Raw genomic sequence first — 19,519 nt, forward strand, 5'->3', positions numbered from 1 at the left:
CATATTATACGCACATTAGTTCTGCATTCTCATTCTTTTTCATCCTATGATTCTTTATTCATCATGGCATAGGTCCCAGCTCTCTCGGGAGGCCTCGGCAGCACAAGCTGCCCATTGTGATGAGACCAGGGCCAGAGCAACACTCGAGTGCATAATGTCCACGAGGACCCAATTATTTGGTAGACGCTGTCTTTCCGACAGACCTGTTCTTCACCTGAGGACGGCTGCTTGCGTTGTGGCCGAAACGTCGTGAGAATTGTATTTTATAATGTTTTATTTGTTATTATTTTATTATTTCCCTTCTACGTGACTTTACCGAAAGAACCAGGAAGATGAATCCCTGCAGTCACGAAAGCTTTAAATCGAAAGAACCAAGAAGAAGAAGCTATGGCTGCTGTGGCTTTGTCTCGAAAGGATTTAGAAGACAATGGTTGAGAGCATAACCCATTGACATGATCGTCCTGCATTCAAATGAGGATGATGTCAAATTTTACTCATTCTCATCACCATCTTGAGCCATGGTCAATCCACTGTTGGATGAAGGCTTCCCCAAACTCCACCACCCCACACGATCCTGCGATGCAAGAATCCATCTGGCATCTTCACACAAGCTGATTTAATCGCTTCATCCTCCCCAGGGTGCGTCCTGTTCCTTACCCAATAACATTTAATCAGCCTTGGTAAAATGGTAGAAAAGGGTCTTTCACCAGGCTTAGATAGCTACAGCATTATTGTAATGTAGGAAAGTTAAATGATCCTTTCCATCATAAAAATCCTTTCAGTTTAATTTGAGCACATTATTCGAATTTAATATGCGTTGCTAAAATGATCTCTTATTTTTGTTGGCATAAAGCACAATCCAAACTTTTATTGCGCTGAAATGAAAACGTTTACTTTTGTTTATCTTTGGTAGTGTTTTAAACATTTTACAAGAGCCTGAACATTACACAAGACAAAGGCAAGCCTTGTATTTGACACAAAAATAAGTGGGGCGGATTAGTGGTGAAGACAGTCTCTCTCAGACTTTCCAACAAATAATGCCGGCCCACTGCTCCTGTCCCTAAACAGGTGGCCTGACCACATTAGAAGTTACCGAAACTGTTGAATACCAAGTTAATGGATGGCTGTTACTAAAGTGTGTTGGGCATGGCTGTGGCGAAGCAACAGCTGTGAGTAATGGCAACCATTAGACACCAGTCAGACATGGTGCAAACGGAGAGGACCTGCCAGACACTCCCATTCCTTTTCTCTTTTGGCAGTTTATCCTCTTTTGGGCAGACTGGTAGGGCCTGCTCAAAATTAGCTCGAGGTCATAACGTTTTTTTTGTGCTGCCTGGTCAGTTAGTTTGACCCACACAACCCACGTGGCTGATACGAGCCGTGTCCCAAAACCGTTCTCGCTCACCGTGTGTCTCCCCGCCACTTGTCTCCGCTTGTTCGCTATCTGCCCCATCTCCTCTCGCTCTGTTATCCTCACGTCCCTTTCGGCGACCCGTGCATCTCTCTCTCTCTCAAACTTGCCTGCTCGCCGCGACACAGCCTATCCCCCGACCAATTCCAACACAGTTTCTCTTTCGCACTTCACTATGTCCACTTGCAACAGGTTATGTATTGCACTATATATTGACATATAATAGGCGAGGATTTCACATTTAGTTAAATCCTCCTCTTCGGATATTGCACAGTTTTTAATGATATATAACCAGTTATTTTGGTTTATTAATATTTACCTATGCCTTCAGAATTATTTTTATTATTCCCATTCATTAATTTGTTCCATATATGCTGTTAGACCACTGCTGATTGCCTTCAGATACGCAGTGGTGGTCTTGTGTCTACTGGCAGATGGCCATTATAGGGAATAGATAACGTCGAAGCAAGTGATATTTTGAGTGTAGCAGTTATATTAATATTATTGGTTCTTTCGGTAAAGTCACGTAGAAGGGAAATAATGAAACAATAAAAATAAAACCATAACATTCTCACGACGTTTCGATTGCAACGATTGCAACGAAACGTCGTGAGAATTTAATTGTTTTATTTTTATCATTTTATTATTTCCCTTCTACGTGACTTTACCGAAAGAACCAAGAATATGAATCCCTGCAGTCAAGAAAGCTTTAAATCGAGGTTATATTAATATACTATACTCTCTTTAAAACTAGTCTTAGTACTTTGCATTCCTCCCATTCACTGAATGGCCAGATGCCACACCACATATTCTTGCAAGAAAGGTAACAATCTGCAAGATTTATAACGACGTTGCAAAGTCATTAAAAAACACCCGGGGGATAAAAAAAATTCCCGGACTAGTTTGCGCATAAGGGGAGCGAGAGTGGGTGATCTTCCTAAGACTGCAGCCACAGTTATGTCTGGCCAAACGCACCACCACCACCACGCCTCCCACCTACCTCCCCTGATTTACTGGCACAGTGTGGGGGACACATGGTGTCCACGCTGTTTGTTGTCTTTGTTGTGGGAACCCCCAGCAGGTGTGGGTGTTTTTACAGCTGTGGTTTGATCTGAAAAAAAATGCGCGGCACGGAAATTTACAATCAATGTTAAGCCTTTTGCTTCCACGTAATAAAAAATGTGTCGTGGGATTTTAATATATTTTTGTAAATAAAAGCGCACGTTATGAGATACCTTATCCTGTGTCTGTTTGTAAAATTGTATCTCAGTTTTTTTTAAATTATCTGTCACCAGACGTAAAATTTTCACGTCATAATCCTTTCGGTGGCAGAGTGGTTAACGTGATGCATTATGAACTGATTGTCAGACGCGGCTGACTTCAGTGGCCAGGTATATCTAAACAAGTCCCGGGCCACCGATTTCACAAACCCACATTGACTTGCGTGGTAAAGTTATTGTCAAAAACCTGCAGGACTGACACTGCATGGGTCAAGGCATTAATCCAGATTTGGATTGACAAAGCGCTGCAAATAAATCCACACTATCCACTGATTAGATGAAGAAAATCAGTCAATTATGCCATCTTCCTTCATGACACTTTGTACAGGGGTGTAGTTAATATTAATTATTGTAATATTAGTGTAGTAAAGATTAGTTATTGATTTATTACGTACATTGTGTAGAAGCAGCCTGCATGTAACCTGCAGCTGATTTCTTATTTGCATATTTAACCCCACCAGATGATTATTTCGACTCCAATATCTTTCAAAGCAATGGTCAGTAAAATATGTATCATTAACCGAGCTGTGTATGTGTTAACATTGTTATAATTGTCTTGTCTGGCAGGATAAAAAAGGGCTGCCCTGGTGGCTTGGACTGAGCAACAAAGGAATTTCGCAATACGACTTCCAGGACAAGCTAAAGCCCAGGCAGGTGTGTCCTTTTATGATTTCCCAAAGACACGGTGAAAGCACATTTTGTTTCTCTTTAAAAGTCCAAAGAAAACTGACGAAGAGGGATACGGAGATGAGAGAAATGTTTCAGGAGATTTAGACTTGTTCTAAAAATGTCTACATGTGTCTACGCACGGGATGCTGCAGTGGTGCAATGGTTAGCACACCTAGCGTGGCAGATGAGTTTCTGAAAATCCGCAGCCCCTGTCCACTCAGGAGTTAATCAACCAGGTGTGGGGGGTAAAGCGTGGGTACTCCAACCTCTTTCAAGACGTCTGGCTAGTGTGGAAGAGTAGGCCAAAGTATACTTAGAGCAGCAGTCCCCAACCTTCTTGGCACCAGGGACCAGTTTCGTGGAAGACAATTTTTTCACGGACCGGTGGGGTGGGGGGGGGGTCATCATTGGGTCTTTCCCCCCTTTTCAAAGAAGCTCTCCAGCGACGATTGTTTTTGTACTCATTTTGGCTACTAGGGGTTAGAGCTTGTGGGCTTACCAACACTGTGACTGAGACAAGTGCGCAGTGCGGGAAAGAGGCGCGGACGATAGTGGTAAAATAATGGGTGGGCCACGCGTGGACTCACCACTCACCTCCTGCTGCTGTGCGACCCAGTTCCTAACAGGCCACTGACCGGTACCGGTCCGCGACCCAGGGGTTGGGGACGCCTGCTCTAAAGGACCATTGTAGAGCTTCCTCTATTGGAGACCTTTCCACTAGCAGTGGCATGAGCAAGCACTTGCAGGGCTGCACCTTTATTTTATACAGACGTTAAATTGAATTATTTGTTGCTACAGACAGCCGTGACTCGTACGTTGTAGTACACCTACTGTACATATTATTCCTTACATGCTACATGAAAGCAGTCGGGAATGCTTCTCAATACCATCGCCCATTTATTTGTGTCCTGGTTTTAATAATCAAACGAATCTGAGCTCCATTTTTCTGATTGTGTTTGTGAGTTTGACTTTTCAACAGAAAGAACTGCCATTATTTATACGTTCCATTATTTGCCGAGACGTTAAATAATGAAATATGATTCGTATAAAGGTATTGCTTTTGAGCATCATGACGTTGCTGAAAATGTACAATATCCTGATTTGGCATCTGCAATGTGCCACTCACAGCACCATATCTTAGACGTCTCTCTTTGTCAGTTCATCAGCAAGTCAGCTGGAATTACAGGTCATGGGGATTTGACCTTGAGCTGTAATTACTGGATTCCTAGGGCTAGGATTGTTTTAATGGTCTCTGCAGCAAAGCCATTATGACAAAAGTATTACATCAATAAATTGCTACAGTGGAATGTACCTTAGATAGGTTTTAATGAAATCCGATGCCAAATAACAAAGGATTACGTACATTTTTCTCCAATTTGTTGCTGACAATTATGCTACAGTTTTTCAAGTCTATAGCTGTATTTATTGCTACTGTGCTTTATAATAAATAAACTTCATATTCCCATTATACTGCATTTTATAAGACATTCAACCTATGATGTTTCCATTGCAGTTTATAATATAGTATATTACAGTGCATTATTGAAAACGTCTCGCTATGGTTACACATCAATGTTTTATACAAGTCTCATGGTGGAGAACAAAACTCCGCACATAAAAGAGGGGCACCATGGTGGCGAGATGTTACCACCTCACCTGGTATGCAGGTCGTGGCTTTCATCCCAATCCTGACGCCTGTATATTATTTGCATGTTCTCAATGTGGTCGTGTGGATTTTTCTCCAGGTCCTCCAGTTTTTTCCTCCACGTTTATAAACATGCATGTAGAGTATGTATGCTATAAACTTCCAAATGACAAGCTACGTCGTTGAGCTATCATTTATGGCCAGGTTGCTTCTGAAAAATAGTTATATAGCTCATTCGGTCTTACCTTGTAAAATTAAAAGTTTAGTTTCATCAAAGTTTATTAGAGTAAAATAGGTCTTCAGGTCGATATGCTGCTGCCCGTGTACAGTCAGATTTTGTGATGTTTATTGCAAATTTTTTTGAAAGGTGTAAGCTTATGAAACTAAACTGCACCTCCACAAATTTTAATGGAACTGGGAGTCATGCATCTGAATTCACCAATGCCACATATTCCCATGAGATTGTCTCATAGGGTGAATTCCATTTGTGTGATATATACATTTTTTACTCTTAATTTTGGAGCTTTCATGACTGCAGGAATTATTCTTTGTTTTTTTCGGTAAAGTCACGTATAAAGATAAAATAATAGATTAAATAATAGCATACGACGTTTCGATTGCAACACAAGCAATCGTCATCAGGTATAAATGAAATAGCAACAAAAAATCTAACCAGAAAACTATAGACAGACATATAAGCAGACAGATATCACCAAGATACATAGAGAGAGTAACACAGGTACAGAGAGGGGGATCGTCTCTGTGGGGTGATATCTGTCTGCTTATATGTCTGTCTATAGTTTTCTGGTTAGATTTTTTGTTGCTATTTCATTTATACCTGATGAGGATTGCTTGTGTTGCAATTGAAACGTCGTATGCTATTATTTAATTTATTATTTTATCTTTATACGTGACTTTACCGAAAAAAACAAAAATAAATTTTTTTACTGTTAGTTCTTTCGGTAAAGTCACGTAGGTAAAAAATGAAATTAAAATTAATAAGAATAAAACAATAAAATCACGACGTTTTGGAGGCAACACAAGTTTCCGTCATCATTCATTGGCTACCACATTCTGATAAGCCCCCCCCCCTCTCCTCCCCCCCCCAACTTGTATTTAAGGGCTTGCATCTTGAATCCTTGCCTCACTTGATGCAGCAAATCTGGCTGTGACGGTCCCACCTGATGACGTAGACTTGTGTTGCCTCCGAAACGTCGTGATTTTATTGTTTTTTTTTAATTAATTTTAATTTCATTTTTTAGCTACGTGACTTTACCGAAAGAACTAAGAGTATGAATCCTTGCAGTTACGAAAGCTTCAAATCTAGAATTATAAATGTTTTAGTTGTGAAGATGGTCTCGTCAACATTTCAGTAACCTCGAGATATTTTAGTCTGTGTAATCGCAGTCTTTCGTTTCTTCAAATACGTGTCGAGGATCTTACTGCGTGTTATGTTAAAACATTTTTTTTTTAAACCAGACGGTGTGGCCTCTTGCACCTGAAAAGACAGCTGCCGCATTCAGTACAATGCGCTGGTCTGGTCCTCCTCTCATTATCTCTGCTCAGTCAGTCGTTAAAGCACATGCCTTCAATTCTCACTGAGGTCATTCATCTTGACACCGCATTTATCTTTGGCATAGAATTATAATTGCGTGGTATGCCATGCATAAATCAATGCTGCTATTATACCAACACATTTTTGATGTTGGCTCCAGTCAACAAATAAGGGACACATTTTAGCAAAAGGTACGTTGTGGATTTTAAATTGGTCGCACCAATCAAGGATGTAGGGCCAATACAAGTGAAGGAAATATTTTTTTAAATGCAAAAAACTTAAAAATAAATGCATGTTTTAGGCAATAGTGACAGAATGTAGTATTACTCCTGAGATGCTGCTTGATGTGGTGCTCCAGCAGTCTCGGGGAGAAGTGCAAATGTGTTTTTTTGTATTGCTTGTGACTTCTGTGGTGAGTACCCAAATCGCACAACAGTAGATTTAACTTTATGGAAATTCCCATTTTAAAGTCGTCTTCTTTGACTTTTTAAGTATTCCCTCTACCTTACGTTACCAACACCGACGGTCGTGTACAAACCAAGCGGCGATGTTTTACATCGGCTTATATTGTTGCTCGCAATTGATTCCACGTAAAACCATAGACACATGCGTGTGTATTTCTTGCGCATATAAACATCAACGCAAACACTCGGCGGAATAATTGCGCTGCTTATTATTATTTCATCCAGAGAAAGACGCGGTCCGAATTCCGACGCTATGAAACAGCAATTCTGTGACAAAAGAATGATGTCTAAGCATTCGGTAATAAAAAGGTCACGGTGATGTTTATTTGAAGGACACACCTCAGGCTGCTGTGGAGGACGTTCCTTTGAAGGAATGACAACAATTTATATTGCACGATCAGCTGTTTTCTACATTGGCGGAGATGAGAAATGCTCCGTGTTCTTGGGAGATCTGAGAGTACAGACACGAGTATTACATCGGCTGAACGTTAGAAATGCTCACAAGGTGGAGTAAGTTCAGTGCACGAGGCAGATTTAATGACAAATTGGATGTGCAAACCGTCAAAGGTGACTGGCACTCCTAAAAGTACATTGACATTCCGGGTGTGTAATTATTACACTAATGGGCAGCATTAGAGAGGCTCTTTTTTCCTATAGTGAAGGCCACCACATGGCAGGATTCCATTTGTTCTGTACGGATAAGTGGTCTTTCCCTCTGCTTTAAAAATTGTTTGGAAAATCGTTTGTGTAGATCGTTTTTTTTTTGTTACGTCCCTTCTACAATATATGTCCTCTTTTTAACAGGAGTAAACTAATGAACACATGCTTCGTTTTTTGTAAAATCAATGCATTTAGGATGTAGTGAAGAAGTAGTGATTTGAATGTACACTCCACCTTACACATTCCATGTAAATACAGACGATTTTAATCGGTAAAAGAGACTGTAAATTATGAAGCGTCATTCAGACGCTTCATTCAGACGTTGTCGCCTCGACAGACCTGGTTTTCACCTGAGGACGGTTGCTTGCATTGTGGCCGAAACGTCGTGAGAATGATTTTATTATGTTTTATTTTTATTATTTTATTACTTCCCTTCTACGTGACTTTACCGAAAGAACCAAGAAGATGAATCCCTGCAGTCACGAAAGCTTTAAATCGAAATACAGCAAATCAATTACATGACACCAGTAAGAACAAACAAAACATGTTTTGAAAACCTGTAGATTAATCCGCTTTACAAATAACAATGGGGCAAATGTCATTTAAAGCCAATGGAATATGTTATGAAAGCTGAAGAAGGATGCTTGTGTTGCGCCCAAAACGTCGTGATTTAATTTAATTTTTGTTGTTTTAATTCTATTTTATTTCATTTTCTTTTTTTTACCTACATGACTTTACCGAAAAAACCAAAGAGTATGAATCCTTGCAGTCACGAAAACTTCAAATCTAGAATTATATCTTAACAATTTATCATGATTTATGAAACCACTAGTCCATACCCTTGATAGAGATTTTGCGCTGTGCTCATTTGTATGCCACACTTATTTGACCCATTTATCCACACTAACAACAGCAGATGTGAGCGCATTGGTGAATAGCCGGGTGACACAAAAAGGGCATGCCTCTGTGTGTGTGTGAAAATTGGAGTGATTCAGCGCAGGCTATTGGCGCTGCAGCGGGACATCACCAACTGCGGTGTCCAACTGGGAGGCAGTTTGCTTGAACACCGTGCGCGTGCACGCGCTCGTCTCACGCGTGTGCGTCTGTGTGGAACGCGTGTGCACCCACGATTATGTGGAACGCGTGTGCACCCACGATTGTGGAACGCGAGTGCACCCACGATTATGTGGAACGCGTGTGCACCCACGATTGTGGAACGCGAGTGCACCCACGATTATGTGGAACGCGTGTGCACCCACTATTATGTGGAACACGTGTGCACCCACGATTATGTGGAACGCGTGTGCACCCACTATTATGTGGAACGCGTGTGCACCCACGATTATGTGGAACGCGTGTGCACCCACTATTATGTGGAACGCGTGTGCACCCACGATTATGTGGAACGCGTGTGCACCCACTATTATGTGGAACGCGAGTGCACCCACGATTATGTGGAACGCGTGTGCACCCACTATTATGTGGAACGCGTGTGCACCCACGATTATGTTGAACGCGTGTGCACCAACGATTATGTTGAACGCGTGTGCACCAACGATTGTGTGGAACGCGTGTGCACCCACGATTATGTTGAACGCGTGTGCACCAACGATTGTGTTGAACGCGTGTGCACCAACGATTGTGTTGAACGCGTGTGCACCCACGATTATGTGGAACGCGTGTGCACCCACAATTATGTTGAACGCGTGTGCACCAACGATTATGTGGCACGCGTGTGCACCAACGATTGTGTGGAACGCGTGTGCACCAACGATTGTGTTGAACGCGTGTGCACCAACGGTTGTGTGAAACGCGTGTGCACCCACGATTGTGTTGAACGCGTGTGCACCCACGATTGTGTTGAACGCGTGTGCACCCACGATTGTGTTGAACGCGTGTGCACCCACGATTATGTGGAACGCGTGTGCACCCACAATTATGTTGAACGCGTGTGCACCAACGATTATGTGGCACGCGTGTGCACCAACGATTATGTGGAACGCGTGTGCACCAACGATTGTGTTGAACGCGTGTGCACCAACGGTTGTGTGAAACGCGTGTGCACCAACGATTGTGTTGAACGCGTGTGCACCCACGATTGTGTTGAACGCGTGTGCACCCACGATTGTGTGGCACGTGTGTGCACCCACGATTGTGTTGAACGCGTGTGCACCAACGATTATGTGGAACGCGTGTGCACCAACGATTGTGTTGAACGCGTGTGCACCAACGGTTGTGTGAAACGCGTGTGCACCCACGATTGTGTGGAACGCGTGTGCACCAACGATTGTGTTGAACGCGTGTGCACCCACGATTGTGTTGAACGCGTGTGCACCCACGATTGTGTGGCACGCGTGTGCACCCACGATTGTGTTGAACGCGTGTGCACCAACGATTGTGTTGAACGCGTGTGCACCAACGATTGTGTGGAACGCGTGTGCACCCACTTATGTGGAACGCGTGTGCACCCACGATTATGTGGAACGCGTGTGCACCAACGATTATGTTGAACGCGTGTGCACCCACGATTATGTGGAACGCATGTGCACCAACGATTGTGTTGAACGCGTGTGCACCAACGATTGTGTTGAACGCGTGTGCACCCACGATTATGTTGAACGCGTGTGCACCAACGATTGTGTTGAACGCGTGTGCACCCACGATTATGTGGCACGTGTGTGCACCAACGATTATGTGGAACGCGTGTGCACCAACGATTATGTGGAACGCGTGTGCACCCACGATTGTGTTGAACGCGTGTGCACCAACGATTGTGTTGAACGCGTGTGCACCAACGATTGTGTTGAACGCGTGTGCAACGGTTGGCGAGTTGCTCTCCGAAGCCCGGCGACCCGAGTTCCATTATTTTCGCTCACAGCCATCACCAGCGACGGTTGTCTGAATCGGTCGTGGGCCTCTCCTAGGTGGGCTCAGGCTCAAATGAATAAATGGTGCGATGTGTCACCGTCGCTACTGGGGAGACAAATGCGGCCGGGCGTGGTGCTGGCCACCCACCCCCTTGTGTGCCGTATCGGCCTTCATAGGTGCTCGGGAACAGCACTTGCCCCAACAGTCTGTGAAGGCTATAGGGTGTGGGTGGGGTATCTTTGGCTTTGCACTCGCAATGGACAGTGGGTGCTGGCAGATGGTATGAAGATTTTTCTTTTGAGTGCAGCATTTTTTGTCGTGAGTGGGTGTGCTTGAAAACACAAATTCCTCCTTCCACCCCCCACTGCCTCCCCCCCCTCCTCCTGTCAGTGGAGTGGTTGTGTCAGTAGAGTGGCTGTCTCATTCATGACATAGCCGGCTCGAGTTTTAACAAGCAGCATGAGCGACTCATTGGAGCAGAACTGTTGTCTGAGAATGAACAGGGGTGGTGTCGCTCGCAGTGTCTCGAGTCTGTCAGACGGTTTGTAAACAGAGTGCCAGGTGTGGGTAGCGGTGGTCAGCATTACTCGGTGAGGATGACTCCCCTATCGAAGCCGCGGATTTACAGAAACCTCGCTTGCTGAGTGTGTCGTTCAGTTGCCGTACGTGTTTTAAAGAAGCATTTCTTTCAATTTGCAAGTATTTTTTCATGATCGCTTTTCTTTCAAGGTGGTATGCAAGCAACGTCGGTGGAAGTATACATTGGACGTCAAGCTGATGTCAACTACCCCGTGGATTGTTTTTGTTGTTGCAGATTTATCAATGGAGACAGCTGGAGAATCTATATTTTCGTGAAAAGAAGTTTTCTATAGAAGTCCACGACCCTCGAAGGTAAATTACATTTATATTCGTTGATTAAATTTATACATGAGATGAATACGTTAATATAAAAGCACGGCCACATTCGTGTGTATATATGTTTTAACAATTTAACACATTTATGTCGTTAATGTAGAGTGAGCAAAAATGTCCCTAGCTACGTACACCCAGCAGGGATCAATGTGTGCGCCACAGTCCATTGGCAGGGTGTGTGCGTGTGTGTGTGGTGGGGTAAAGTGTGGGAACTCCCACCTCGTCCAAGACCTCTGGCGAGCGTGGAAGAGTAGGCCAATTTCCTTCTCTAAGTGGCTGTCTAGAGCTATCTATAGTGGAGGCCTTTCCACCAGCAGTGATGTGAGTAAGCAATTGCAGGGCTGCACCTTTAACTTTTTTAACGAGCAAATAATATTGCTCAAATTTGGCATGAAAAGACACTTTCCAAAATAATGTTTGTGTGCGTTGTTATGCTTTTCTCAAGGTCGTTTTCATTGCTTACCGTATGCATGTTGTTGTGAATATGTGTAATATACTTTATTGTAAGTAAAAAAAAGGTGGCTAATGTTTACTTGGAATGTCTTTTCTTAGAGAACATGGACAAAGTTCAATTCTCTGTGTTTACAATGTCGGGTTCCGAATGAGATGCAGCGTCTTAGAGATGCCATCGTATTTAGCCGCTGTGTACGTCCAACTTCTGTTGTGATTGTATTTCACATCTACTGTTCATGGCACTTCAGTTTAAGGCATATTTTGGTAATTTGTCAAAAGAATGATGGAGTTGCTTTGGGAGGCTTCCTCTAACGCTGCGCTGAGGTCGCCGTCCTGCTTCAGTTGCCGAGCGTGGCTACTCAACTTTTGAACACCCGAGTCGCACTGATTATTTACCCGCAGTGCCCTGTTTGAACGCTCACGTTTTGTAAGCTATAGGCTTTCAACCCGTGTAGTTTGGCACAGGCTTGACTAACAGAGGCAATTGACGATGGCAAGTTTGTGATTGGCAGACGTTTATTCTCCTGTATTATGATATATGCAGCTTTATAGGTGGTTGAGTGGTGAACCCTTTGGTTAGCACACAGCACTCTGGACTCAACATCCTGAGTTTGACTCCTGGCCATGGCTAATGTCAAGAGCGAATTCAATTTGAATGAGTCCTGCCCACCCACCCCACAACACTCCTCCTTTCACCAACCCACACTGACCAGCATGTTGAAGTATGACCAAACGACCTCCATGATTGCCACAGCATGGGGAGGGGGGGAGGCCTTAATTTTAGCAGTGGATTGACGTTGTCTTTTTTTCGTACGTAGCTCTAAATGGTACACTGTACAAAAGGTGTGAAACGTAGGCCGAACCACTGGAAGAGCTTATCTTGTCGCCCTGAGGTCTTCCGCTGAGTTGTTTTGGCAACTCGGTTTTAAAGAGCCGAATCCAAAAGTAAATAAAAAGCTTCGGAAATATTTCGGTGGAAACTACGGTGCCAGGGTACATCTGCGTGAAGTGGACCAGCCCAGCGTATTGGCTTCGCATGGGTCCTCCGGTGTTTTATTTAAACCAGATGTATGTTTTTTGTCTCCCTACACTTCCTAATGGCCAGTTGGAGTAGACAGAGAATACAATGAACACTTAATGCTGAACGGGTTCTGCTTTCTGTCTCAAAAGTGGGGGGACGGAGTACTATTGCAGAAGGGCATAAGTGTAATGCTTGGTTCTTTTGGTAAAGTCACGTAGAAGGGAAATAATAAAAGAATAAAAATATTAAACAATTACAATTCTCACGACGTTTCGACTGCAACACAAGCAATCATTATCATGTGTGAAATCCACAGCAAGAAAATAATTTGTATTGTTTTATAGTTTTATTATTTCCCTTCTACATGACTTTACCGAAAGAACCAAGAATATGAATCCCTGCAGTCATGAAAGCTTTAAATCAAAATTTAAGTGTAATGCTGTTCCCCGAATGTTAGTGTTGTAGGTTGCAAGAACGTTGCACTTATCTCCTATAAGCATCGATTATTGGTGGAACAGCCCAATGCTGGGTGTAGTATTTGTGTGTGCGTGTCTATGTATGTATGTATGAACTTACTGTATGCACATGTGAAGTGGGGTATGAACCGACTGTATGTACATCTCAAGTGGGGAGCGGTGGCGCAATGGTTAGCACACAGCGCTGCGAACCCGGCAACCCGAGTTCGGGTTCTCGCTCACAGCCAACACCGGTGACGATTATCTGAACCCGTCATGGGCATCCCCTAGGTCGACTCGGCCTCAAATGAGTACCTGGTGCGGTGTGTAAACCGGCTGGGTGTGGTGCTGGCCACCCACCCCCTCGTGTGCCGTGCCGGCTTTCATAAATGCTCGCTAACAGCACTTGTCCCCCAGCAGTCTGCTGAAGGCTACCTGGGGGATCTTTGTACATATCGGCCACCTCGTGCTTATAAACACCAAAATAACTCAAGCCCCCCCCCCCCCCCATTACGCAATACAGTTTATTTCATAAGAATAGACCATTGTGTGCCAGCATTTGTCTAGCTTTTATATCTGAAAAAAATGCAACACAAATAACTGTGTTTTCCACATACCTCCAGAGTTAGCTTTCTACAAGTTCTCACAATAGGATCTTGAATGGAAATTCGATGCGTGGTATGTCATGGGAAATATGAGATTTTTTTTAAGCGAACACCAAAAACATTTAATTTAGATAAACAGTCTCTTATGTGACTTTCATGGAAGATGATCAATCGTTGTTTTCATTGGCGCCTTTCCCACGTCCAGTGGAAGGGAAAGAGTACCAATCAGCCCTGCTGCAATGTGAATTCCGATGCTCAACATAACAACAAAAAATGGGTTGGAAAGTCTCGGAGACAAAATGAGTCGTTCATTTTACACGAGACCCATTTTGTCCCGTGACATTTACATCGAACGCACATGTTAACTTACAAGAGAAAATTACATTTTAAAAAAACTAGCCTTCTGAAAAAAATGCACGTGTACCGTATTAAAAAAAACATTGGTAACAGTATATTTTATTTGTATAGTATATTCTAGTTGGCAGTCCTGCATTCAAAACTAACCAGGTATATCAGACTTTGGCTTATGTTTGCTTTATGGATTTATTTTTAAATGTTGCACATGTATAACCGTTTGCCAATCCACTGCTGCCCACCACATGACCCTCCAGTCTATAATGGCCTGGTGTTTTGTTGCATGGTTGTCCTCCATTTAAGCAATGTCAAAGTTTCAAACCTGCTTGGCTTCCCAGATCTGATGAGAGCAGGTGCGTGCCGGGTGATGTGATCGTAAGCTGAAACATTGTACTTGACCATAATTAACGAGTTCAACACGAGTACAGATTTATTGACCACATATGCTGTGAAGGCTAGCGCAGCATCATCCTTGTCAAAATATCTATTGGTAACTTGGAACGTTTAGTTTCCACCACTGACTCAGGGCCACTAATGAGAGTATGTGACACACTCGTGCTGACAGACTTTTGATTTGACTTTTGGATTTGAATAGGACTGACTGGAGCACAGCATTACCTCCTGCTGACTTGGCCTGACTGTTGCATTTTTAAAGAAATGCCAAATAAGTTCAACGACAAAAAAAATACTTCAAGGGGTTTTCAAGTATGGTTACGTCCACAGAAGTGTTGAGTGGCGTTTGCAACCGGTTAGCGCACTATGCGCTGAACCGAGCCGTGGTCAACATCAATTGTGAGTGATGTATGAACAGTTCCTGGGCCGGTTCATGTATCACCCCTGCACTGACCAGCATGGTGAAATATGCTCAAACGACCCCCATGATTGACACGGCAAGGGGGGGCCTGCTTCCAGCGGTCGATTGACAAAGAAGTGTAAATTATTGTCATAATTGTTTGCATTTATTTTTATTGAACAAGAGCCCATTTCAAGGCACGAGCAATAGGGGAAAGGGGTACAATTATTCCGCGGGCGACAAGCCCGAGGCCAGGTGCCCACGGGATAAGCGGAGGGAAGGGCAATTAGGCGAGTGTAGATGACCCTTATTATTGTTATTATTTATAATAGTGTACACACAGAATCTGAATGCTGCTGTGGTATAATGGTTCGCGAAATGGACTTGTTATCCAGAGGACTCCCGGTCGGTCTCATCCTATTTTAATGTTTGATAGAGCGCAATCAACTCAAGGTGCTCGGCATAGTTTGTAAACCGGTGGCAGAATAAGAGTATTTAGATGGCAGGGGCGTGCAAGGGTTCAGGAATGAGTGAGTGCGATAGAGGGTACTTTGGAATCACGAAAGGGTAAGGGAGGGACTCGAACGGATGGAAGAGGAAAGAGGATGAGCAACAGAGAAGTGGTAAGCAGTTGAAACAATGGTGCAAATTTCTCAAATCACCCTGTCCACCCAGCAACGTAAATGGGTCCACCACGTATGCATGCATGTTGAACTTATTTTGCACCATATATAGCCAACCGTGCTACAGTAAGTTGATCGGCATATAGGGTGTGGTGGGATGAAGCGTGAGTACTTTCACCTTGTCTTACACGTCTGGCCAGCGTGGAAGAGTAGGCCAAATACCCTCTGGAGGGGATCTCCAGAGTTCAATCTCGCCGAGGCTCTTCTGCCAGCAGTGCCATGAGCAAGCAATTGCAGGGCTGTACCTTTATATTACCTTACCTGGAGTAGTATATGTGAATTGTGACCCTTTTTGTGATGCTCAACTCGAGGCAGGGCATGTCATTGTGCATTTCATGCTTTTAGACATCCCCAGCAGTCTGCAGGGATCTGAAAACTCGTAGCCATGCAACTGGGTATTTAAATCTGTCTGGGTGTCACTTTGCAAGGCAGGGTTCCATCCAATCACAAGCATAAGGCTGTCTCCTCCATACCAATAGCACTGCAATTATTTCCAGATGCTTTATTCCGAGCAACTTGTAATGGGAAGGAATGTGGATACGTGCAGAGCCCAGCTGCCGGGCTTTAGCAACTGCATTAAAACAGCAATCTTTAGCACATATGCTTGTGTTTAGATGTATCATTATGGTTTGCTGTGCAGATCATTGCTGATGCCCACTGGAGGGCCTGCTCGGAATAAAGAAAGATCTGCTCAGGATGCAAGGGTGTGGGCACAGAGTCACTAAGAACTAGAGCCAAAACTGTCTGCTGAGCAGAGGTCGCAAACGGGTTTTGATTCCTTACCCGTACCCATACCCGGTCGCACCAGGGTCGCAAATGGGTACCCGTACCCGTACCCTACCCGAAATGAGTGACAAACGGCTACTCACCAGTGACTCACGGCCTACCCGTACCCGTACCCGGCCGCACCAGGGTCGAAAACGGCTACCCGTACCCGGCCGGGTACGGGTAGCCGGGTATCGGGTAGGGTACGGGTATCGGGTACCCGGTTGCGACCTCTGCTGCTGAGTTCCCCGTGTGTGTTATACGAGTATGTGGGGAGCAGAGCCCAGCAACCTGAATTCGAGTCCTACTCATGCCAAATACCAGTGGCGAATATCTGACACTGGTCCTGGGCCTCCCGTCGGTCGATTTGGCCTTAGAATAAGTAGCTGGTGCGGTGTGTAAACATCTGCACCAGGGAGACAAAGGTGTCTGGGCATGGTTCTAGCAACACCACCCCCTCGTGTAACGCAGTGGCCTTAATAGGTGCTCACTGACAGCACTTGCTGTCATGGCCTGAAAAGGTATACCGTGGAACTGTAGATGACTCTCCTCGCATGTCAATATATGTATGCTCACATGCAATGACAGATGTAATGTGAACAATTTTTTTTGTTAGGTAATATAATCAATCAAAATGTTTTGGTACAAACATATCAGGCAATAGTTTTTACCTTGGAAGAGTGACGGCTACCTTGAAACAGTGGTACGTTATTAATCACCGTAGTCCCTTTGCCTGTCGAACAAGCGCACGACATTGTTGTGGTGCAATTTAATGAGGCCAAAATATAATTGAGTCTTAAATTGGAAACCGACTCTCGTGGCAATTCATCGAATCACTGGTGGGCGGTGAATTGTGACATGAATCCTGTTCACCAACTACATTGCCCTTCTACCCTGGGAAAAGATTTGGGCTTAATATTTGAGCACCCTTCTAAAGAGGGCAGTTAATGAAGGTGCTTCATTTTAATACATTCAAATTGACCCAATGAGCCACATCTGGCTCTCGCATAGACCATGTGTGAGCTCTGCATTAAAAGACAAATGTGTTTCCATGCTTGAGTCCAGCCGTACTGCAGGTGCTGAGCAGCCAATTATTCATAGCGTTCTCCCTCCGGCCTCGGAGTAGTTAAAGACGCACGCAAGAGATCTTTTAATATCCTGACATGATTCCACGAAAAGTGATTGAATTAAATTTCTTGAACACGGTAATACAAACTCCCCGCACCATGCTTCATTTCTCTCTCTCTCTTTTGGATCACGCGAACATGATTTATTATCGTGCAACACGCTGCACGTGACGGTGGGCAAAATGTAAAATACATCACAGTGTATACTCGGATTTATCCCGTTGTTTCATTTGCATGCAACCTGCTTCTTGGGGAACTGCTTGTGTTCATGTGCCCATCTCTCAACACCACGCCACCCCCTTCCCCGTAGGTTAACTGTGAGCAGACGCACTTTCGCACAGAGCGGCATCACAGTGCACACGTGGTACGCCAGCCCTGCGCTCATCAAGTCCATCTGGGTGATGGCCATTGGCCAGCATCAGTTTTATCTGGACCGAAAGCAGAGCAAGGTACGGCTGCGTGCATTGCTTCACTCCCTTGAGGATTTTTTGTCGGAGGTTAATCTCTCTTCAGAGTCTCGTGGTACGCGACTCCTTACCAAGTTAACGAGGTAAAGTAACAATGTCAGCTGTATGGTGTAGGCAGTGCTGCGTATCACTTCGGCTTGGTGGTGTTTATTTGTCCTGCCCGCTTTTTCTTTACCACGTTAGCAGAGTGCGTGCCCGAAGGCCCGGATGCCAAGACGGTTAGAATAAAAATAGCACTCTTGAAAAGTTTAATAGATGAGAAAGAATGGTTCTTGAGCGGAGCAAGGATATAAGGACTTGTTTAAAGACCCGATGGGAGGGAGTGCCAAAGGTGGGCAGCGCGAGAAGAGAAGCACAGAAAGAATTGTTAAATTTCCTGTTGTACGTTGGTTGGCTACCTCGCCTGGTGTACAGGAGGTCATAGGTTCGATCCCGACCATGATGTCTGTTTGCACATGATGATAAGCCACTTAATTGAGCTATCATTTGTAATAGCCAGGTCACTTCTGAAAAATAGCTGCATAGCTCATTGGGCCTTACCTGGTAAAATAGACAAAGTTTAGGATCTAGTTTTTGTTTAGTTTGTCTCCTGGGGCCCCCCTCGCATGAGTGGAGGATATTCTTAGGTTTTTTCTGTAAAGTCACGTAGGTAAAAAATTAAAATTAATAAAAGTAAAATAAAATAAAAATTCACGACGTTTTGTAGGCAACACACGCTTCCGTCTTCAGGTGGAATTTTTATTTTATTTTACTTTTATTAATTTTATTTTTTTTACCTACGTGACTTTACCGAAAAAACATATGAATATGAATCCTTGCAGTCACAAAAGCTTCAAATCTAGAATGAATGGAGGAACCAATGAGTGACTTTATCTTCAACGTCTGTCTCAAGGCAAAGATCCCAGTGGCCAGGAGCCTCAGCGAGATCGCCATCGACCTCACCGAGCTGGGATCACTGAGCACGTCGGGCCTTGCCAGCATGGGCAGCGAGAGCAAGATTATCAGCGGCAGCGACGGCAGCCTCTTCTCGTCCGGTACGCGGCGTGCTGCTTCCATTGCTTTGTGTTTACTTCAGTGGGGGCATTCATATCTAATCGTTGCCCACCTACAGAAAATGTCCATATGCATGAGTGCACTTGTGTGTGGAATGGTGAATCGCGGCTTTTTCGCCTGCGCTGCGTTTGAACTAATCCTTCCCTTCGTGCGTGCGTTTCCTCACTTGGCTGCCACTTCGCCATTGTGGCTTTGGCAAAGGATGAATAAAATTCTGGCCAATGCCTAAGTGCCAATTGTTAAGAAGGGGCATAACAGATGGTACGAATCAGATAAGGA

At 44.1% G+C, this 19,519-nt stretch overlaps 1 protein-coding gene across 2 annotated transcripts in view; it reads left to right on the plus strand.

Moving 5' to 3' along the window:
• LOC144721274 (FERM domain-containing protein 4A-like) overlaps positions 1-19,519 on the plus strand; it is a 118,020-nt gene that overhangs the window by 75,778 nt on the left and 22,723 nt on the right. For both annotated transcript variants that reach the window (XM_078598770.1, XM_078598771.1), the window contains exons 11-14: positions 3,259-3,345; positions 11,367-11,443; positions 18,031-18,169; positions 19,080-19,221. In XM_078598770.1, coding sequence (XP_078454896.1) covers positions 3,259-3,345; positions 11,367-11,443; positions 18,031-18,169; positions 19,080-19,221 — 445 coding nt within the window. The remainder of the gene's footprint in view (positions 1-3,258; positions 3,346-11,366; positions 11,444-18,030; positions 18,170-19,079; positions 19,222-19,519) is intronic.

This window comes from Lampetra planeri, chromosome 11 (assembly GCF_965212315.1).
Source record: "Lampetra planeri chromosome 11, kcLamPlan1.2.h2, whole genome shotgun sequence".
Classification (NCBI taxonomy): Eukaryota; Metazoa; Chordata; class Hyperoartia; order Petromyzontiformes; family Petromyzontidae; genus Lampetra; species Lampetra planeri.